Source organism: Haliotis rubra, unplaced genomic scaffold (assembly GCF_003918875.1).
Source record: "Haliotis rubra isolate DU_JTF1 unplaced genomic scaffold, ASM391887v1 Scf132, whole genome shotgun sequence".
NCBI lineage: Eukaryota > Metazoa > Mollusca > Gastropoda > Lepetellida > Haliotidae > Haliotis > Haliotis rubra.
In genome coordinates, this window is record NW_025765248.1 from 475,513 (window position 1) to 501,027 (window position 25,515).

The following is a 25,515-nucleotide window of genomic DNA, read 5'->3' on the forward strand; positions in this document are numbered from 1 at the left end:
TTATTCCTTACCGTCCGGCTTCTGGCACACAAAGGATCGCTTGTGTTGGCAGTTGGTGGTGATCCACGTGGTGTTATAGTTAGGGATAGCTGCCACACACACCGTCTCTGTGCCGACAGTTGGGTACCCGGGCTGGAAGTGATCCCAGGTTTTTATTGAACCATCGACCCAAGTAAACCCACTCGATGAAGCTCCATTTAAACCAATCCAGAAAGACATACTACAGAAGAAAAAATATTAACTTATCAATAATAGTAGCAAATGTTATGAATCAAAACATACGTATTGTTGTCATGAAAGATATCGTATGAAAGAAAACAGAAAGAGAATAGATAGATTCTTATCGAGTTGTTTGTGCATGTGCCATATTGGCATATTTCATATCCGGCATGAACAGTTCACTCTCTTAGAAGAGCAATCGTGAAGATACGGGTTAGAACTAATCTTCAACAACCGATACTGCTCATAAGATGCGGGGCTTACGGGGCTAATCAGCAGTGTGTGGTACATTAAGTGAGTTTTGTTTTACGCCGTACTCAGCAATATTCCAGCTATATATAATCGACCAACAGTGATCAACAGCATGAGCATCAATCTACGCAACTTGGATACGATGACATGTGTCAACCAAGTCAGCGAGCCTGACCACCCGATCCCGTTAGTTGCTTCTTACGACAAGCATGGGTTACTGAAGATCTATTCTAACCCGGATCTTCACGAGTCGTGTATGATACAGACCTGTAAGATCCAAATAGTCTGTGGAGCCTCAGGGCCTCTTCTGTTGTCCGGAGAACAACGAGTTGCTGACTGTTGCTGGCACAGGTCGCCCTGGCCTCAAACCACGTCATGTTTGTAGAAAAAAAGGTATACACTGAAACGAAATTTCATTTGTGAAATTATGAAACGTTGTGATTTAATCTTGCAATATTATTTACCCTTACGAAAGAATTGAGTTGCAAATATTGTCCGTAATATCTTAAAAAATAAATGGATACTGGATATAGATGAAGAGGCATGACTGGTTGTATTTGTTATTAATTTTGCAAATTAAGTTACCTTTTAAATGCTAACAACACAGTAGGTTGAAATCATGGTTCGAAAACGTGTAGCCCCAAAAGGGAGCAAATGACGTCTTTCATATACCGGTCAGATATAAAGTGTCATCATTTTAAGGCGAGAGTGTGGGTGAGTAGGGCAAAGGAGGCGATCCCTCTTTCGAAGTCAAGACATATCATCATCAAAGGGAGAAAGCAATCGATGTCGGATCGAAAACATTAACGTGGTGTGAGGGCTATATGGTTCAAGCGTTTACCTGTCACGCCGTGGCACAATGACCGATTTCAAATAAATATAACTAAGCCCATATTGAAGCGGCCTGAACCCACACCCACTCATTGTACCTACTTAATTCTGAACTCACTCACTGCATGCCAAACGCCCTCTCTCACCTGACTCTAACCTCTCTCACCTCACTCACCTGATACTAACCTCTCGTACACCTGCCACTAACATCTCTCTCACCTGATGTTGAATGCCCTCACTTTCACACCTTTATGCCTTCAGTCACAGGATACTAACTTCTCACATTCACCTGTTACTAACCCCCTCGTTCACTCACCGGATACTTACTTCTCACATTCACCTGTTACTAACCCCCTCGTTCACTCACTGGATACTAACTTCTCACATTCACCTGTTACTAACCCCTCGTTCACTCACCTGATACTTACATCTCTCACCTCACCTGTTAATAACCTCCTCGTTTACTCACTGGTTACTAACATCTCACACTCACCTGTTAATAACCTCCACGTTCACTCACCTGATACTAACATCTCACACTCACCTGTTAATAACCCCCTCGTCTACTCACTGGTTACTAACATCTCACACTCACATGTTAATAGCCCCCTCGTTCACTCACCGGATACTAACATCTCACACTCACATGTTAATAACCCCCTCGTTCAATCACCGGATACTAACATCTCACACTCACCTGTTAATAACCGCACACGTTTACTCACCTGATACTAACTTCTCACATTCACATGTTAATAAACCCTTCGTTCACTCACTGGATACTAACATCTCACACTCATCTGTTAATAACCCCTTTGTTCACATACCTGATACTAACATCTCACACTCACCTGTTAATAAACCCCTCGGTCACTCACCTGATACTAACATCTCACACTTACCTACAGCAAAACACTCACCTGTTAATAACTCACTCGTTCACTCACCTGATACTAACATCTCACACTCACCTGTTACTAACCCCTTCGTTCACTCACCTGATACTAACATCTCACACTCACCTGTAAATAACCCCATCGTTCACTCAGCGGATACTAACATCTCACATTCACATGTTAATAACCCCCTCGTTCACTCACCTGATACTAACTTCTCACACTCACCTGTTAATAAGTCCCTCGTTCACTCACCTGATACGAACTTCTCACACTCACCTGTTAATAACCCCCTCGTTCACTCACTGGATACTAACATCTCACACTGACCTGTTAATAACCCCTCGTTCACTCACCGGATACTAACATCTCACATTCACATGTTAATACACCTTTCGTTCACTCACCTGATACTAACCTATCACACTCACCTGTTAATAACCCCCTCGTTCACTCACTTGATACTAACTTCTCACACTCACCTGTTACTAAACCCTTCGTTCACTCACCTGATACTAACATCTCACACTCACCTGTTAATAACCCCTTCCGTCACTCACCTGATACTAACTTCTCACACTCACCTGTTAAAAAACCTTTCGTTCACTCACCTGATACTAACATCTCACACTCACCTGTTTATAACCCCCCGTTTACTCACTGGATGCTTACTTCTCACATTCAACTGTTAATAACCCCCTCGTTCACTCACCGGATACTAACATCCCACACTCAGCTACAGCCAAACACTCACCTGTTAATAACCCCCTCGTTCACTCACCTGATACTAACTTCTCACACTCACCTGTTACTAAACCCTACGTTCAGTCACCTGATACTAACATATCACACTCACCTGTTAATAACCCCCTCGTTCACTCACCTGATACTAACTTCTCACACTCACCTGTTACTAACCCCCTCGTTCACTCACCTGATACTAACTTCTCACACTCACCTGTTACTAAACCCTTCGTTCACTCACCTGATACTAACATCTCACACTCACCTGTTAATAACCCCTTCCGTCACTCACCTGATACTAACTTCTCACACTCACCTGTTAATAAACCCTTCGTTCACTCACCTGATACTAACATCTCACACTCACCTGTTTATAACCCCCCGTTTACTCACTGGATGCTTACTTCTCACATTCAACTGTTAATAACCCCCTCATTCACTCACCGGATACTAACATCTCACACTCAGCTACAGCCAAACACTCACCTGTTAATAGCCCCCCGTTCACTCACCTGATACTAACATCTCACATTCACATGTTAATAACCCCCTCGTTCACTCACCTGATACTAACCTATCACACTCACCTGTTAATAACTGCCTCGTTCACTCAACTGATACTAACATCTCACACTCACCTGTTAATAACCCCTTCTTTCACTCAACTGATACTAACATCTCACATTCACCTGTTAATAACCCCCTCGTTCACTCACCTGATACTAACATCTCACACTCTCCTACATCCAAACATTCGCCTGTTAATAACCCCCTCGTTCACTCACCTGCTACTAACATCTCACACTCTCCTACAGCCAAACACTCACCTGTTAATAACTCCCTCGTTTACTCACCTGATACTAACATCTCACACTCACCTGTTAATAATCCCCTCGCTTACTCACCGGATACTAAATTCATACATTCACCTGTTAATAACCTCCTCGTTCACTCACTGGATACTTACTTCTCACACTCACCTACAGCCAAACACTCACCTGTTAATGAACCCATCGTTCACTCACCTGATACTAACTTCTCACACTCACCTGATACTAACATTTCACACTCACCTGATACTAACCCCCCTTCTGTCTCACCTGATACTAACATCTCTCACTCACCTGATACTAACATCTCACACTCACCTGATACTAACCCCCTGGATCACTCACCTGATACTAACATCTCTCACTCACCTGATACTAACATCTCACACTCACCTGTTACTAACCCCCTGGATCACTCACCCGATGTATTCCCAGTGCCCACTGATCCCGGACATGATGTGAAAGGTTTGGCCGAGACGAGGTCGGTCGATGGAAAGTTGGTATCATTGACCACATCTGTGAAATGATGTTTTACCTTCATAACTATGCCCACAAATCAATGGTTATTGTCAATACTTCAAGTCAGACTAGAATCACTTTGTGAAATGGGCCCATGGAGTCGACTTCCAGAGCTAGTCATAGATGTTTGTTTTGTTTTGTTCTGGACTAGACAATATTGATCAACAGCATGAGCATCGGTGTACGCAATTGGAATACGATGACGTGTCAATAAATTCAGCGAGCCTGACCACCCGATCACGTTAGTCGCTTCTTTCGACAACACACAGATAGTCCATGACGACCAGTTCTAACCCGGATGTTCACGGGTCAATACGTGAGCGTAAAGTGTGTAACAAGATGTGTATCAGCACTCTATAGGGATAAATGTACTGTCACCAGACAGAGAACTGACAAAAGTTCTCTATCTTAGAGCACAGGCAAATACTACAGATCTTCACCATTTAGACTTGTGGGAGACTGAAGGTTCGTGCAGACAAGTCTTTGTTCTTTATGGGCTGTCACGCTGAAGCGTTCAAGTTTCATAAAGCATGGGAATTAATCTTCCGCAATCCAGGCGTGTCGAAAGAGGTAACTCGGGGGATCGGGTGGTCAGATTCGCTGACTTGGTTGAATGTTATTTGCCAGTTAAGTTAATTGATTCTGTGATCCAGATTCGGTTATTTCCAGGCCGCCGTCATACAGCTGGAAAATACTGAGGCGATAAAAAAACAGTCGAAATATTCTTTCAGGCAATACTAGTAGCTGAATATCACCATGAGATCAACCTGTTTTGAACAAAGTTATTTTTTCGGACAAACGGTCTAAGAAATAAAGGAAGAAAGGAAATAAATGAAAGAAAGAACGTTGTACGACTCACTTTCAAAGCATGACTTTTTAAACAGGTCTTCTCCTGTTGAGGTAGCTACATTATCCATATTGTCGAAATGAGCTGAGTCTGAAGCGAAATGAAGATCACAGTTTGTTGGTGACGAGGTAAAGGCCCAGCACTCCATGGTTCCCTCAACAGCCACGTCACACAGACCTTGGCACTCGCTCACAGAGAGGGCACCTGCTTCATAAGGGGCGACGTCCACGCCACGACTGTCAGGGACCAGCTCATAATTACAGGCGCCTGTAAAAGGTGTAATTCTGGTTAAATGTCGTAATTCTGGTTAAATGTCGTATGATGGAGCTGAGTTTAAGTTTTAATAGCATGTCAAATGTGAAACATATATGAATTTGGAATTACACTTTCTCAGTAAAAACAGATTTAGTACTTTTGGAGGCCGAATGCCATCCGAGATTCGAACCCACACTCTCACTAATCGGCAGTACGCCAAGTCAGAGAGCTAACACTCTCCACCTAACAGTGTGGGTTCGAATTCCGGATGGGACTCAACCCAAAAAGTATTTGAATCTGAACTCGTGTAATCCAAAATAAAGCATATGTCACATTTGACCACAAAGACATTGCGTATTCATGCCATTTGTGGAAAAAACAACAAATTAACTGATCACTACGTGAAACAGAGACATTGATCAACTGTGGTTTAGTCTGGGAATTTTGCATCCGCGTTCAATGAATACTAGATCCGAGAAGGAGAAGAGTCAGTGGAACAGAAAATATATTAAACATCTCCGACGATTATACAAAACGATTTCTTTTTTTAGAAGCTTTTTGAACATATTATTGATGATTTGTTTGTTTGTTTGTTTGTTTGTTTGTTTGTTGCCTAGCGTCACACAGCAATATTCCAGCTAAATGGCTGCGGTCTGTACATAATCGAGTCTGGACCAGACAATCTAGTGATCAGCAGCATCGATCTACAAAATTGGGATACGATGACATGTGTCAACCAAGTCAGCGAGCCTGACCACCCGATCCCGTTAGTCGCCTCTTACGACAAGCATGGGTTGCTGAAGATCAGTTCAATTCAATTGCTGAACCCGGTACATTATTGATAAACAATAGAAATAAAGGAATTCCGATGGTAAACATATACCGTATACAGATTGGAATCAGCCCCTACTCTCTGCAGTAAAAAGTCCATTAAGAGCAAATGGATCATTGAAATCCAGTAATGCAAAAATCAGTAACTTGATTATAAAACGTGTCCCCTTCCCACTATTCATACTGAAGACGTTTTCATTTTTAACATAGCAAAATCGAATTAATCGATTGACTGATAAAAAAACGACGTCAAAACAACGCCTACTTAGAGATACAGACTTTTTTAACTTTGTTCAAATCATGAGTGTATATTGACGTTTGTGTTCTTTTAAAAAGAACGAGTGTCAAAGAGAGCTCCTGCTAAACTTTAGATAAGGAAAAATCAGTCGAATATTTTTACTCGTGGCAAGTATTACGTTTCGATTTCTAAATAAGAACAAAACGTTAACTCTGTAACTATACCCTGGATTGGGTTATAGCTAAAACGGCACCACAGCAGAACGGCACCAAAATCGTTTGGTGAAGACGGCACCGTATTGGCGAAAACGGCTACTGATTTCCGAGCTAAAACGGCACCATATACAAAACACAGTATGATGTGAGATTTGTAGCCCTTTTCGCCAAGTCGAGGTTCCGTTATGTCCAAATAGTGCCGTTTTCGCCAGGTGCCGTTTTGCTGTGGTGACGTTTTAGCCTGATACCCCCTCGATTTCATTGTTTGATCAATAAAAAAGAATTGTTAGATAATTCACAATTGCATTATAACATTAACTAGCCTTACATATTTACTCAAATTTCTGTCATGGCAGTTCAAAATGTAATGGTGGTACAATACCAACGGCAGTTTAAATAGACGTAGACATGGGAAAAGTAATGAAGTGATCATAATCTTCATCAGAAACAGCGGTCATGTATTTTTGTTAACAAAAGCTGTAACGCTGAATTTTATTCGAAATGGCCCTTATATCATGGCTTATTCAAAGACGACTGAATTAATTATATTATTAATATGTCTGATAATTAAAAATAATCTTGTACTTGTGTGAATGGTGAGTGAATGGATTGTCTTGTTTCGTAAAATATTCCACCTGTATCCCATTAAATTACTGTATATCTTCAGACTGAGCTTTCCCCTGGCTGCTTAGTTTTGACTGCAACAGGGATTCAGAAATAAAATTTAAATTACCAAAACAAATATTTAAAAAATATAAAAAATACTTACCTTCTCACACTCAAAAAAAAAGAAGAAGAAACAGCGGTCAAGCTTTCAAAATAACTAGGATGAAAATATGATGTTCACATGCCTGGACTTGATGTAATGTGATATGATGGGTCTGAGATGTATCCCCCTAATATGTGCCCAGGGGCGTAGCTACCATTATTAAAAAAAGCCTGGGCTTACACATGATTGTTGCTAAAAAGGTTAGACAAGCCCCAAATACTATCTAAATATAAAGCTTTGCGACTGTCGTGGTTACAGGGAAAACTTGGCTTGCTACGCGCCTGGTGTCGGAATGTTTCAATCACATGGGTGCATTACAGTGTCGACATCATCTTGAAAACAGATAGTTAACATGTCAGTGTTGAAATTACAGTTTAGTCTGTATTGACTGCTTATGTATTGCTCTGCAATTAATAGCAATAAACTGCACACCATTGTATTAACGTGAAAAGTATTAACCTACGCCATTTAGCTTCACACAGCACACTATACAGTTAACAGGTACATTGCAGTACAACACCAGCCTACACATAACTGTATTTCCATGTGCACTACAACACAAGCCTGCTACAACACTAATATACATGTACACACTACAACACTAATATACATGTACACACTACAACACTAATATACATGTACACACTACAACACTAATATACATGTACATACTTCAACACTAATATACATCTACACACTACAACACTAATATACATCTACACACTACAACAACTAATATACATGTACATACTACTACGCTAATATACATGTACACACTACAACACTAATATACATGTACACACTACAACACTAATATACATGTACACACTACAACACTAATATACATGTACATACTTCAACACTAATATACATCTACACACTACAACACTAATATACATCTACACACTACAACAACTAATATACATGTACATACTACAACGCTAATATACATGTACACACTACAACACTAAAATACATGTACACACTACAACACTAATATACATGTACACACTACAACACTAATATACATGTACACACTACAACACTAATATACATGTACATACTACAACACTAATATACATGTACATACTACAACGCTAATATACATGTACATACTACAACACTAAAATACATGTACATACTACAACACTAATATACATGTACACACTACAACACTAATATACATGTACACACTACAACACTAATATACATGTACACACTACAGCACTAATATACATGTACACACTACAACACTAATATACATGTACACACTACAACACTAATATACATGTACATACTTCAACACTAATATACATGTACATACTACAACACTAATATACATGTACACACTACAACACTAATATACATGTACACACTACAACACTAATATACATGTACACACTACAACACTAATATACATGTACAAACTACACCACTAATATACATGTACACACCACAACACTAATATACATGTACATACTTCAACACTAATATACATCTACACACTACAACACTAATATACATCTACACACTACAACAACTAATATACATGTACATACTACAACGCTAATATACATGTACACACTACAACACTAAAATACATGTACACACTACAACACTAATATACATGTACACACTACAACACTAATATACATGTACACACTACAACACTAATATACATGTACATACTACAACACTAATATACATGTACATACTACAACGCTAATATACATGTACACACTACAACACTAAAATACATGTACATACTACAACACTAATATACATGTACACACTACAACACTAATATACATGTACACACTACAACACTAATATACATGTACACACTACAGCACTAATATACATGTACATACTACAACACTAATATACATGTACATACTACAACACTAATATACATGTACACACTACAACACTAATATACATGTACACACTACAACACTAATATACATGTACATACTACAACACTAATATACATGTACACACTACAACAGTAATATACATACACACTACAACACTAATATACATGTACATATACACTAATATACACACACTACAACAGTAATATACATGTACACACTACAACACTAATATACATGTACATACTACAACACTAATATACATGTACACATTAATATACATGTAACACCACAACATATAATATACATGTACATACTACAACACTAATATACATGTACAGACTACAACAGTAATATACATACACACTACAACACTAATATACATGTACACACTATAACACTAATATACATGTACACACTACAACATTAATATACATGTACACACTACAACACTAATATACATGTACACACTACAACATTAATATACATGTACACACTACAACAGTAATATACATGTACACACTACAACATTAATATACATGTACACGCAACAACACTAATATACATGTACACACTACACCACTAATATACATGTACACACTACAACACTAATATACATGTACACACTATAACACTAATATACATGTACACACTACAAACACTAATATACATGTACACACTACTAATATACATGTACACACTATAACACTAATATACATGTACACACTACAACAGTAATATACATGTACACACTACAACACTAATATACATGTACATACTAGAACACTAATATACATGTACACACTACAACACTAATATACATGTACACACTACAACACTAATATACATGTACACACTATAACACTAATATACATGTACACACTACAACACTAATATACATGTACACACTACAACACTAATATACATGTACACACTACAACACTAATATACATGTACACACTACAACACTAATATACATGTACACACTACAACACTAATATACATGTACACACTACAACACTAATATACATGTACACACTACAACACTAATATACATGTACACACTACAACACTAATATACATGTACACACTATAACACTAATATACATGTACACACTACAACAGTAATATACATGTACACACTACAACACTAATATACATGTACATACTAGAACACTAATATACATGTACACACTACAACACTAATATACATGTACACACTACAACACTAATATACATGTACACACTATAACACTAATATACATGTACACACTACAACACTAATATACATGTACACACTACAACACTAATATACATGTACATACTAGAACACTAATATACATGTACACACTACAACACTAATATACATGTACACACTATAACACTAATATACATGTACACACTACAACACTAATATACATGTACATACTAGAACACTAATATACATGTACACACTATAACACTAATATACATGTACACACTACAACAGTAATATACATGTACATACTAGAACACTAATATACATGTACACACTACAACACTAATATACATGTACATACTATAACACTAATATACATGTACACACTATAACACTAATATACATGTACACACTACAACACTAATATACATGTACACACTATAACACTAATATACATGTACACACTACAACAGTAATATACACACTACAACACTAACCTGCACACTACAACACTAATCTGCACACTACAACATTAACCTGCACTCTATGTCTGTCAGCCATACCTCCAACTTTTTCGCAGACATATTGATTGTCAGCCTTGCAATCGGCGGTAGCGAACCCCTTATTTGGAAACCACCTGAAGCACAACTGTTTTGTCGCCAAAAATGGTTCCAGTTCACTGGCCCAGTTGGCGGTAATGGTGTCGGCAACCTCGCAGTCCAACCATGAGTAGCTGCCTGGGACAGACTCGACCTTGTTGTATAGTCCAATAAAGTGGGACTTCAGGCTTGATGGGAGATACAACATGTATATGAACATTGTGTACCAGGGAGTAAGTTGGTGTTTTATATCCACGTGTTTATTAGAATAACCTACTGATGATTACGTAAAACGTATCAATGTATTTACTGTGCAACACAATAAGGAATTCATAGCCTGTGTAATATAAGGTATCAGTGTATATACCGTGTAACGCAAGCACTAGTGCATAGGCTTTGTAATACAAATATCAGTGTATATACGTATCAGGCATACATGTCCATGATAATATAGATATACGTTTAATGTTAAACCTTTTTGCGGTAACACGTTGGTTTTCACAGTTTCTGCCATTCCTGAAAAGCTACATATTTTAATGTTTAAAAACCTCTCTCAACAACATCCCAATAGCTTTATTTCGGAGGTCTGTAGATAATATTCTGGATCAGACAAGGGTGATAGATATGATCGACCTACTCTACTGTGACACGATATCATGTATCGACCTGGTCAGCGAGCTTGACCACCCGGTTAGTCAGTCACCTCTTACGGTAAGCATTGTTGCATGCTCATGCCCATGCTTTCTCTCCCTCTCGACGTGAATTGTTGCTCTCAATAAGAATCACCAATCTGTCTTATCCTCACTCGATTATTTGCTTATTTTGCTGCAATGTCGCACAGTGAAACATTTTTGTTCCTTACAAGCCAAGATGCGTCTTCCACGGCGCCTGTTGTCCTAGTTGTTCAGCACGTTGCTCCATAGTGGCGTCTTTCAAGTACAGCAGCTCGGAGCCCAGTGCTTCACAGAAGAACTGTGCTTCATTCCAGGATCTCTTGTCTGTGTACAACGTCCATGTCGTCATTGAGGTGGGCAGAGTTGACGCTGAGATCACTGCTGAAAGAAGACAGTGGACACATATCATCGTGGGGAAATTAACACTCGTTCACAGTCAGCACCGGTTCATTTAAGTTTGTTTGCTTGTAGTTTGCACTCACCAATATTACAGCTATATGGCGGCGATCTGTAAATAATCGAGTCCAGTGATTGACATCATGAGCATCGATCTACGCAATTGGGATACGATGACATGTGTCAACCAATAAGCGAGCCTGACCATCCGATCCTGTTAGGCGCCTCTTACGACAAGCATAGTTTGCTGAAGACCAATTCTAAACCGGATCTTCACGTGTCGGTCATCCAAGACAAAGACTATATAGCAATGTTATGGAACCATCAAACATATCCTACTTAAAAGAAGTTCAGGAACACCCGCTACTTTCCTGTCAATAATTATTCTGTCATTCCATACTGATGTGAAAGAAAGTGATTATAAACTTGTTTTCAGCAGTACATGTCGATTTATCCACTGTTCAGGACGCAAAAGGTGTCTTCATTGTAGTATGCCATCAATAAATAATTATCCGTTATACAAGCATTGCATTGTTTTTAAAAACATGTCCAGTTATGTAAATTCCATTGTATTTGTTTGGGCTCTCTGAAGGTTATTTGAGCAGAAAAAAAATCATGCAAATATCAAAGTAAGAAGAATTAATTCAATCGATCATTATTTATGTAATTTCCCTTTCTGTAGAATGGCATTGTGTCTACATCAGCATCCATTGTCTTGGAATACTGGGTCGACGATGTTGTCGTTACGCTGTGCTGCAACAAAAACACCTCCCGGGAATATTGACAGAGTCAACGCAGCATCCGCTCAACTTACATGCATCCGTAGGTAATAGTGCAGTTCCTTCTCTGTTCGAATTGCAACTTTTGACTCATCATGTTTTTTTACAATAACACATTTCATAGAGCTACTCAAGTATTAATTGGGGAGATCAAACACACAATGGCTAGGTTAGTTTTAAACTATGAAGTCGTGCCAGAGATAGGTGACAATACGATGCGGGCCTCAGGAAATTCATAAGTCCGAGGACACCATCTCCAGACCTGGCTCGCTACGTCATCGTGGCTTATTAATGAGCTGAGGTGAGGTGAAATTGAGTTTAACGTCGTGCTTGAGAATATTTCGCTCATATGACGACGTGCATGCATGTGTATGTGTATGTGCGGCTGCTTGTACTAGCCCAGACTTAAGCTGGTTTTATAGTGCTAGCCCACTGAGATACCATGCCGCAGTGAAGCATGAATACCCCACTCAGACACATTATACTGACTCCGAGCCGACCAGTCCTTGTTGTACCCATATGTGCCGAGCGCCAGGCAGGGACCAACAAGTAGCATATTTTAACGTCTTTTGGTATGACGCGGTCGGGGATCGAACCCACGACCTTCCGCTCTCCGGGCGGATGCTCTAACCACTACACCACGGAGGCGGATGGCTTATTAATGAAGGTTGGTTGGTTGTTTAACGCCACACGCCGCAATATTCCAGCTATATGGCGGCGGTATGTAAATAATTGAGCCTGGACCAGACAATTCAGTGATCATCAGCATTAGCATCGATCTATGCAAATGGGATACAATGACATGTGTCAACCAAGTCAGCGAGCCCGACCACCCGATCCCGTTAGTCGCTTCTTACCACAACAAACAGACCTTAGTCAAAAGTTAGTGAGTGAGTTAAAGTTTTACATCGCATGGGCAATGTTGCAGCCACATAGCGATGAGACCAAGTTAATTATAAATAAACGTCTGTCTACAAAGGACAGTAAAACGGAATGTTCCGCATCACAGCTACGTATCAAACAAACCAATCAATTCTACATTAAAATATTACATTCCAGGATTTCCCATCTTCCAGGGGATTAAGGGGGCTTGCGATACTGCTGCTTCCTATATGAGGATTTACGTCATCACTTAGGCCACGAATGGCTTTATCTAACGGTAACCAATATTAAACACTAGCTGTAATCGAGCAATTAAAATACTAGCTGATGTTACATCATAGTCAAGAAGTCTTGCCCTAGCATACTGATCTCCGCTACGTCGCCGATAACGTCTTCTGCCTTTTGTGAATAAGAAACAAAACTTTGATTCATCTTTACATGGAGTAACGGTACAGACAGCCTCTGTCGCTGCCATTCCAATTTTGGTACCAATGGTAGCCTGGTCGGGTCATAAAACGTCTTGATTTTCCGGCAGGCTGAATAGAACCGGTTTTAAAGACCCATTTTGAAATTCGCCTTTCCCTTATTATAATGATTTCTCGGTTGGTTAGATATGTTTACACCGAGACGTGACCTGTCCGAGACCTGACTGCGACCAGCGATTGCACTGGTCGCGTACTTTATGGCGACCGATCGCCCCTTTGCATTTATACGGAACAGGGTGTGCGATTTGACTACGACCAAAAACTTTAGAATGTTCATTTTTATGGCGACATGGTTGAGACGCAACTACAGGCCGCAATGCGGTCGTGGCCCCTGGTGTGACTTTCTGGCGAGCTTCCAGGCGAGCTTCTGCCGAACGGCGCCAACCAGCGCCAACAGCGCCCCACAGCGAGTACGAGTAGTACGACTCTATGCGAATTTATTGCGACTCCAGTACGACGATGAGGACGTTTCAGAAGACCGCATTGAGAACTATGCAACTTCCCCAAGACGCCAATTGAGAGTCTTAGCGAGTGCGCTCCCAAAATCGTATAAAAAGGACCGGGACCGCCTGCGATCTCGTCATTCCCGCGTCGCCTGACAAGCACTGGAAACACTGAAAAAGATGGATATTGACTCTGGGGATATCGTCTTGGCCTTGTCCTGCAGACTGAAGCCGAAGCACAATTGGTAGACGTTATTAACTACAACTTGGCAATGATACGACAACGTGAAAGAAGAAGTGACGCCGCCAGATGTGGGTCCGAAACTCGCTGACCCCTATGGCGAGACACACTGGAATACTGTCAGCACTACCACCTTGTCCAGAGGTTGAAGCAGGACAATCCAAATCAGGGGAGTAGGATACTCGTGGAGCTCTTTGTTGAAATTTTGGAGACAATAGGGCCCAATATCGCAGAAAAAGGCAACAATTAAAGGTCCTCTGTTAGTCTTTCGAGTAAATTTTCATTGGGATTAAAAGTTACAATGCCACTTTTTGTAAGTAGGGACGGTGGGGTTGCCTAATGGTTCAAGCGTTCGCTCGTCACGCTAAAGACCCGCGTTCGATTCCCCATATCGGTAAAAATGTGTGAAGCCCATTTCTGGTGTCCCCGGCCGTGATATTGCTGGAATATTGCTAAAAGCGGCGTAAAACTAAACTCACTCACTCATTGTAAGTGTCACATCTATGATAGCTAAATTCAAATTATTATTTCCCTTGTTATTCTTTGGTAATAAATACATGTGGGAAGTTTTTTAATGTCTTCAAGCACATAATAACACCGGCGATAATTTAAAATACTCCCACAATGTGTAATTGTCTACGTCACCTACCTGCCATAATGGTCATTATCACAATGTCGACAGCAGCCGCCATAACTTCCTTCTGAAAATGATAACAATAGCAATTGTGAAGTGAATGAGTGTTTATAATTGATTCCTCTTTGGTAGCCCGGTGGTGTACCGGAATGGGTGATTGCTTTACTGGGCTGTGTGGTCCAGATTCGACTGATTAAGGATCGCCGTGATACTGCGATTAAATTGTGTTAGGCAATTAACAATCAAAAACCTATTAAAACATTTGCCTTTTAACTTCAGGAACCAGCTCATTAGCGTTCAAGACTGCAGTCTAAGAGTCTCTCAATAGACAAAACAGAAATACAATTTCGCGCTTCATACACTTTGAAAAAACAGGTGTCAACACTTCTCGAGTCCTCAAATTAAGACCCCGGATGAATCCCCAACTTCTGTTACCTATCGATTTCAAAGTTGAAACAATAACTTCAAGTAGTTAATTCAGAAATCTATACGCCAGGCTAAAACCAACGAACAACAAAGAAATGTAACTCAGTTTACAATTGTTTTCTAAAATACACTGGGTTTGCAAATCAATACAAAAATACAAGAACATAATGGCAGTACACAACAGAAGAGCAGTATACAATACAATGGCAGCACATTGACAATGGCCGTATTAAATAAAATATCAGTGAACCCAGTGGTAATGGGATGGTCGTGTTGTAATATGAGACAACAAAGGAATCTACTTGCTCTGTATATGTATAGCAAAACGATTCCAGAAATGTCTTCAGGCTTGTAGATTAATCTTGACCCCCAGTCCATACAAGCTGGTTCATAACTGTCCTCTGCTACATCTTCACAGAAACTATGAAGCCCATTTCTGGTGCCCCCCGGCGTGATATAGCTGGAATAATGCTAAAAGCGGCGTGAAACTCACTCACTCACTCTTTATGGAAACAATGTAATCCCCCTGTTTCATAGTCAACTACACTGACAGGGGAGGGGCGTCTGGTGGAACAAACATGGTGCTGGTTTCGGAAACTCAACGACCCAGCAGTACAGAGCGAACATTTCCAATGTCGAAAATAGCAGTACAGACTGAAAGGCAAACATTTCCCATTGTAACAACAGCAGTACAGACCGAGGGAGCAAACATTTCCCATTGTAACAACAGCAGTACAGACCGAGGGGGGAAACATTTCCCATTGTAACAACAGCAGTACAGACCGAGGGGAAACATTTCCCATTGTAACAAACAGCAGTACAGACCGAGGGCAAACATTTCCCATTGTGACAAGGGGGCATTTCCCATTGTACAGAAACATTTCCCATTGTGACAACAGCAGTGCAGTAAAGCACATTTCCCATTGTGACAACAGCAGTACAACAGCACAGACCGAGGGGTAAACATTTCCCATTGTAACAACAGCAGTACAGGCCGAGGAAGCAAACATTTCCCATTGTGACAACAGCAGTACAGACCGAGGGGGTAAACATTTCCCATTGTAACAACAGCAGTACAGTCCGAGGGGGTAAACATTTCCCATTGTGACAACAGCAGTGCAGGCCGAGGAAGCAAACATTTCCCATTGTGACAACAGCAGTACAGACCGAGGGAGCAAACATTTCCCATTGTAACAACAGCAGTACAGACCGAGGGAGTAAACATTTCCCATTGTAACAACAGCAGTACAGACCGAGGGGGCAAACATTTCCCATTGTAAGAACAGCAGTGCAGGCCGAGGAAGCAAACATTTCCCATTGTAACAACAGCAGTACATTTCCCATTGTGACAACAGCAGTGCAGGCCGAGGAAGCAAACATTTCCCATTGCAATAACACCAGTACATGCGAAGGGAGCAAACATTTCCCATTTCAACGACACCAGTACATGCGAAGGGAGCAAACATTTCCCATTTCAACGACACCAGTACATGCGAAGGGAGCAAACATTTCTCAATTATATAGCAGCAAATCAGACCGAGGGAGCCAACATTTCACATTATGTAATACAGGACATACTGATTTTCATAACCTTGACGTGTATCGTGTTCTGTCAGTTTTCTTTAAATCTCCGTCGCCCTGTTTGCAGCATATCATCAACAGTGTATTACCATCCACATAGTGTTTAAGAGGATACGTAACACCATGTTTCCATCTGCTTCAACTGTCATCCTGTTTTATTTTTTATTTGTTTAAGGCCCAACACAACAACATTCTAGCTCCATTACGGAGGTCTGTAAATACTTGAGTCTGGATCAGACAATCCAGTGATAAGGATGATGGGTATCGACCTACTCTACTGTGACACGATGTGTCGACCTGGGCCCCGTTCGTCAAAGCGATCGTAGCGCTACGACAGCCGTAAGTCTATGTTAAAGTATGGGAGTTACGATCATCTTAGCCTTACGATCGCTATGAAGAACGGGGCACTGGTCAGAGAGCCTGACCACCCAGTTAGTCATCGCTTACGACAATCATGTTTTGCTGAAAATCAGTTCCTAATGCAACTATGTCCATCATCAACGTATTAAAAGGGCAGTATTAGAAGCAAACATGCTCAAAACTTTGTTAAGATAAACATGTGTTTGTTATTGCCATTTTATCATCAATTAGAAGACAATAACATCTCGCACATGCTTTTTGGGCGAATACTTTTTGCAACGTTTAGTAGGAAGACACGAACTTACGATGATTTAAGGTTCTTTATTCCTTTTCATAGAAATGAATAGTCTATAAGAACAACCTTCACAAAGACGAAAGCCTCTTCGTTTTCATGTGATGGACACATATGTTGGAGTTTCAAAATGACACAATTTCAATACGAGATATCAACTCGATGATGGAACAGACATGATGGAGTTTCAAAATGACACAATCTCAATAGGAGATATCAACTCGATGATGGAACAGACATGTTGGAGTTTCAAAATGACACAATCTCAATACGAGATATCAACTCCATGATGGAACAGACATGTTGGAGTTTCAAAATGACACAATCTCAATACGAGATATCAACTCGATAATAGAACACATATGTTTGAGTTTCAAAATGACACAATCTCAATACGAGATATCAACTCGATGATAGAACGCACATGATGGGGTTTCAAAATGACACAATCTCAATACGAGATATCCACTCGATGATAGAACACATATGTTTGAGTTTCAAAATGACACAATCTCAAATACGACATATTCACTCGATGATGGAACACATACGGTAGAGTTCAAAATGAAATAATTCTTGTACAGAAAAATACACTCTATCATAGAACATACATGTTAGAGTTTCAAAATGACATGATATCTATAAAAGATATCTACTCGATCATAGAACACATATGTTGGAGTTTCAAAACCACAGAATCTCTATACGAAATATCAACTCTATGACAGAACACATACGTTGGAGTTTCAAAATGGAAAAATCTCTATACGAAATATGAGCTCGATGATAGAACACATATGATGGAGGTTAAAAAAAGAGATAATCCCTGTACAAAATATAAACTCGATGACAGAACACATATGGGGAGTTTCAAAATGAGATAATTCTTGTACAAAATACACTCAATCATAGAACACCTATGTTAGATTTTCAAAATGACAATCTGTATACAAGATATCCACTCGATCATTTAGCATATATGTTTATAGTTTTAAAATTACATAATCTCTATAAACGATATATACTTACGAAAACAGATTTATTATCCACGGCTAGAATCCACTGCTGACCGGCAAGTACCGTTGTCAATATCACGTCTCTACGTTCTACAAGTCACGTGCTAAATGTGCTATACACATCGACCAGCTGTCAATCACAGCACAGTAACCATCCCAGATCTCTCAGACCAATCGGTTAGCGGTAACAAGTGCTCGTGTTATGCCCAAGCCGTGGTAACGGTCTTTTCATTGAATATTTAAATACGTTTACAAAAATCAATTAATATGCAATAAAGTTTTATAATCGTGCCACTTTTGTTCTATTACAATGTCTCAATGAGAATTGTATGCAGATGAGAATCAATATGCGTCCTATAAACACACTTTGGGGATAATTTTAAAGCAAGAGTTTTATATTGATCCCAGTCTCCCGACCAAACCTACATGATGCTATACCACGAGGACAGGTAAGAGATATTCATGTATATCGTTTTGAAAGGTATTATATTCATGTAAATTTAGTTTCATTATATATCAATGCATGATCAGATTGCATAATGAGTTATAGCAGGACAGGCTATGTGTTTTAATAAAACGTATGTAATAAAAGTTTGCTATTAAGGCGACGAAATGAAAACCTTTTTCACATTCTTAAGTAAGGTCTAGTATCTGTTCGAGTCCAACTGTACCATGTGCCTATTAATTGGCATTGGCTGCCATACAACCGTTCAATATGGCGTTCGATATTGTACTCGATATCGGTTCGATATTTGTGAATAAAAACACCAATGGCTGCAGCTATATTTTCCTCGGGGTAGGGGGAAAGTTTACGATGTTATTGACAGCCCTCTTGTCATTTCGCAAACCACCCGAATTTTAAAAGAGTTTTCTAAACAGAGAACGACTTGTAAATATCTAACGCCAGCATAAGAGAGCCGCTAATCTTGACCTTCCATCGGTACACACACCACTGGCGCATCAAGTAAAACAAATAAATGAATAAGCGGAATGAACCCTGGTGTTGTAAAATAAAAAAATGCTGATGATTAGGAGCCCAACTGACAGTGAGTATCCTGGATGGGACTCAACCTAAAAAAAAGTACTAAGCACTTTACTGAGAAAGTGTAATCCCAAATATGTTATAAGTTCGTATTAATTCACATTGACGCGAATCTGGTTTTGTTTCCTTATTTGGTGCTAAGTGAATTAATGTCCTGATCTATTCCTAGAATTGCCACTATTGTTTGGCCGTTGGAACAAACCGTTTCTGTAGATAATCCAAACTGGATATTTAATGACGTTGACGTTGTACACATATTTGTTCCAGCAATTATCAATATCAGCGTGAAAACAAGTGTTTAATGGTAACTGCAGTGTGATATTCTCACAAGCCGTCATTGAAATCCTACTAATTTACACAGATTAAGCAGGTGTTGCCTTCAGAAATATTAAATGAATTGTGTTTTACGCCGCAACAATCGCGTTTTGACATGATTGATAGGTTCTGTCACTATTCACAGCGTAGTGATACTATAGCATAACATCAACCAGGCAACGTATGACAGGTATCCATCCTCATTTCAATCTCCACTTGCATCAAACAATGTATCTCTCAACGCTAATTTACTGGGTAATAAAGTAATTTATCTTACCTCACACATAAATGTAGTTTTCTGCCTGAGCCAATCAATATACCCTGCTTACAAGCGAGTAACATTTCTGTTACCCGCTGGAAATGCCGAACTGTGACAATGCCGAATTCGTTTGGTACTTCGTGTTAGTAGTATTTGGGCTGTTGCCTAACTCCGGTACTCCTCATTATGATCCAATACCCGTGCTTCAAACAGTTCAAAATTAACATTGAGGTGTCGGTAAGATAAATTGGTTGATGTACCCTCTATGTTTGTTCATGTTACCATAAACAAACATAGAGGGTACATCCACCCATGTCACCCTCAGTGAACAACTTAATGTACCTCCGTATAAACAACAAACCACCCTGTATGTAATTTCCAACATGTGATAAGTGGGCTCTATCTACGTATTAATGACTCAATATGGTGTTAGGCCACTTTCAGCAAATTTGCTTCGTTGTGATGACCGAGTGCGTAATTCTCAACATGGCATCATCAACACACGACATCACCATCAACACACGGCATCACCATCAACACACGACATCATCATCGACACTAGGCATCACCATCGACACTAGGCATCACCATCAACACACGGCATCACCATCAACACACGACATCACCATCGACACACGGCATCACCATCGACACTAGGCATCACCATCAACACTAGGAATCACCACCAACACTAGGCATCGCCATCAACACTAGGCATCACCATCAACACTAGGTATCACCATCAACACTAGGCATCACCATCAACACATTGCATCACCATCAACACATGGCATCACCATCAACACATGGCATCACCATCAACACACGGCATCGCCATCAACACTAGGCATCACCATCAACACTAGGTATCACCATCAACACACGGCATCGCTATCAACACATGGCATCACCATCAACACATGGCATCACCATCAACACTAGGCATCACCATCAACACTAGGCATTACCATCAACACTAGGCATCACCATCAACACTAGGCATCACCATCAACACATGGCATCACCATCACCATCAACACATGGCATCACCATCAACACATGGCATCACCATCAACACTAGGCATCACCATCAACACTAGGCATCACCATCAACAATAGGCATCACCATCAACACTATGCATCACCATCAACGCACGGCATCACCATCAACACATGGCATCATCATCAACACTAGGCATCGCCATCAACACTAGGCATCACCATCAACACTAGGCATCACCATCAACACTAGGCATCACCATCAACACATGACATCACCATCAACACATTGCATCACCATCAACACACGCCATCACCATCAACACACGGCATCACCATCAACACACATTATCACCAGCATCGTCATCATCACACTGCATCGTCATCAACACACAGAATCAACATCAACAGACGGAATCACCATCAACACACGGAATCACCATCAACACACGGCATCGCCATCAACACTAGGCATCACCATCAACACACGGCATCAACACACGGAATCACCTTTGATTAATCAAAGAATCGACCTTTCAGATATAGAACAGAGCCGCATTCATGTCGATATCACAGGATAAGAACCCGTCATTGTCCCATGTACATGACAACCGTGAAGGTTCTATTGATATTACAGCAGTATACCTGTAAACACACCATATCACCATGCACTAAACCCGTGAAGATCCGGTTTAGAATTGATCTTCAGCAACCCATGTCTACTTGCAAGAGGCGACTGACGGGATCGGGTGGTCAGGTACTCTGAATTGTTTAATACATATCACCGTATCCCAATTGCATGGGTCGATGATATAGTCAATGAAATGTAAACGCAAGGCTTGATTATTTGCAGACAGACGTCATGTAGTTAAACAGTAAACAAACCGGTCAAACTTTGCACACATAGGCCGACAAAGTAATCAGTTTCCGATGAAGAGCGCATGATCTTCTAGACTGAAGGAATCACCCATGATTTAACGCCGTTTTGGAATATTTACCATCGTGCCACGGAAAACTGAGTATGGTTGGCGATTTCTCGATGCTACCTATACATTACGGCAGTGGTACATAAGTACAACCTTTTGAATACTGAATGTAGGTAACCCACTCATAACCAATGTCCTTATTTTCTTCTAAAAATATAATACAATGACATAGGTAAAAAATACGTTGCGAATATTGAGACCAGAGAACATTGAAGTAAGTAGTGTGTGAGAGAGTTTAGTTTTACGCCGCATTTAGCAATATTCCAGCATTATCACGGCAGGGAATACATTGTACCCATGTGGTGAAGCTAACAAGGGTCTTCGGCTTTGCGACCGCCTCGACGTAAGTAGCGGGGGTCTACCCATCATCTCATAAAACTTGTATGGTGATCTCAGGACACACCCGACACCTACCACAAACAAGATTCTGAACACATATGCAGGTCCACTCTTACAAAACAACTCCAAAACTGCAGTGAAATTTATGCGAACGGATCACTGAAAATCTGTGATGACACCAGGTGTCTGTGAGCCCTGGAACAGCACAATAATTACAATAGCTGCTCAGCAGTCATTATGAAGTTTATTTCAGTTTGCAGGCCATCTGCCCATGTACAAAAAGCAACATAAATGATATTGTGCATAATGGCAATAGGCAGACATTTGTGTTGTCAATAAATAGAAAATCGACATTTAAGATGATTTGATACATTTAGCACAATTCAATAAATGTACCATGTCATTAGAAGTTATTAACTTTATGAATTTACAAGCATTTTTTAAATTATTCCACAGAGGTAAATAAGTTTTTCGTGGTGTTACACATTTATCACATTCAAATAGGAAGTGGACTTCATCTTCATTTCTATTACTATTACACATCTTATAAATTACATCTGTGTCCATAGTTTCCTTCTAGGCACCCGTGAAGAGCCACCTCCTCGTGGTGGGTGCTGGGTAACGCTAAGAACTCTTCAACCCCCCGTTGTGGACCCGGTGGTATATTTGGTCCACCAACCCGTTTGCCGTGGGTTGCGCCCCTGTGTCGGTGGAGGACGGGAGTCTGGTGTTTGAGGGCACTGGGAGCCTGGAACCGTGTTCCTTTTGCCCAGCACACCACTTTGGCCCTTACTTCACCTAGACTGGTGGTAGAACTGGCCCGGTTCTATCAATCGGCTGGTCACACCAAGCCCTGTGCGTAGTGATTGTTACACTTTTGTATTATTGGGTCATGGTTCTTTGAACTTTGGATATGCAAATTATCATTATATTTCATTGCCTAGAGTCCTATGCCAGAAGGCGGTGGCTCATGGTCCAATCTAGCATTGTGGACCTCCAGGTTCTAACTGTCTTCTGATAGCTGTCAAGGGTTGAACCAGCCTGACTTTTCCTCAGTTTGGCAATATTAGCTTCTGTATTGATGGAGTATAGCACCCCTGTAACCCTGATGTTGTGGTCGGATTCCACTACGCATCGTTCTGGTTGACACTCCATGGTGGGTGGGGAGCAGGTGTGTTGAACCACAAATAACTTATTATGGCTACCCAACAACTAACTGGTTCTCGTTCAAAAACAAAGAGAAGATATGTTGACTTAGACACTGTTTCATCTTCTGATGATGAATCAGGCGCAAACAATTTGGATTCTTGGCCACGTTTTTTGGTTGTAGAGGGAACTGAAGGACAGCCGCTTAAATTGAACCCTTTTGTAATTTCCAAATCTATTCAAGGAATATGTGGTACTGTGAAGAACGTTACTCGTCTGCGGTCCGGATCGCTGCTTGTTGAATGTGCAAAGAAACAGCAGTCTCTTAATCTGCTCAATTCACATAGTTTTGCAAATACTGAGATTGTTGTCTCAGCACATAGAACACTGAATACATGTAGAGTGCAAAGTGCCTCTCAGACATGTCAGAAGAGGAGATTGTATCAGAAATGAAGTCTCAGTGTGTAACATCAGTGAAGCGGTTCAACAGAAAAGATGGTGCAAAATTGATTAAAACCAATACCTATCATTTCATTTTTGCACTGACAAAGGTTCCATCGTCAATCAAAGATGGGTTTTTTAATATAGGGGTTGATGTTTATATATCTCATCCACTGCGTTGTTTTCAAATGTCAGCAGTTTGGGCATGGGGCTAAATCCTGTCGCAACTCGCCGGTTTGCTCCCGCTGCAGATAAGAAACATGAAAGCACCGATACCATCAGATGTGCCAACTGCAGTGGTGAACACATGTGCTCTTCAAAATCATGTCCTGTTTTTCTTTACAATCTGAAATTCTCAAAGTCAAATATACCAATGACATATCTTTCAATGAAGCTAAGAAACTGGTTGCCACTGACTGTTCAAAATCTACTTCTTCACTGACCTACTCTGATGTAGTCTCCTCTCCTGTAAAAGTTGATACAGGGTGTCAAACATCTATCAGTTGGGTGTCACATGAACAGACAACCCTTTATCCAAATGACACAGAAGACAACACCGTCCTATCGAAATCTGTTTTATCAACATCTCAGACTGAACCTCTTTCACAAATTGAAGATCACTCACTCACTGCAGCACAGGAATCCCAACATGAAAGTGTAAG

General features: G+C 40.3%; 1 protein-coding gene across 1 annotated transcript; it reads right to left on the reverse strand.

Moving 5' to 3' along the window:
- On the reverse strand, positions 1-19,417 carry LOC124267583. Its single transcript, XM_046702538.1, has 8 exons — positions 19,340-19,417; positions 15,667-15,718; positions 11,980-12,172; positions 11,082-11,305; positions 5,151-5,405; positions 4,193-4,288; positions 739-871; positions 1-220 (listed from the first exon to the last, which is right to left on the reverse strand). The coding sequence occupies exons 2-8, from the start codon at positions 15,707-15,709 to the stop codon at positions 1-3; spliced, it is 1,164 nt and encodes a 387-aa protein (XP_046558494.1). The 5' UTR covers positions 15,710-15,718; positions 19,340-19,417.
- Positions 19,418-25,515: the final 6,098 nt, after the last annotated feature.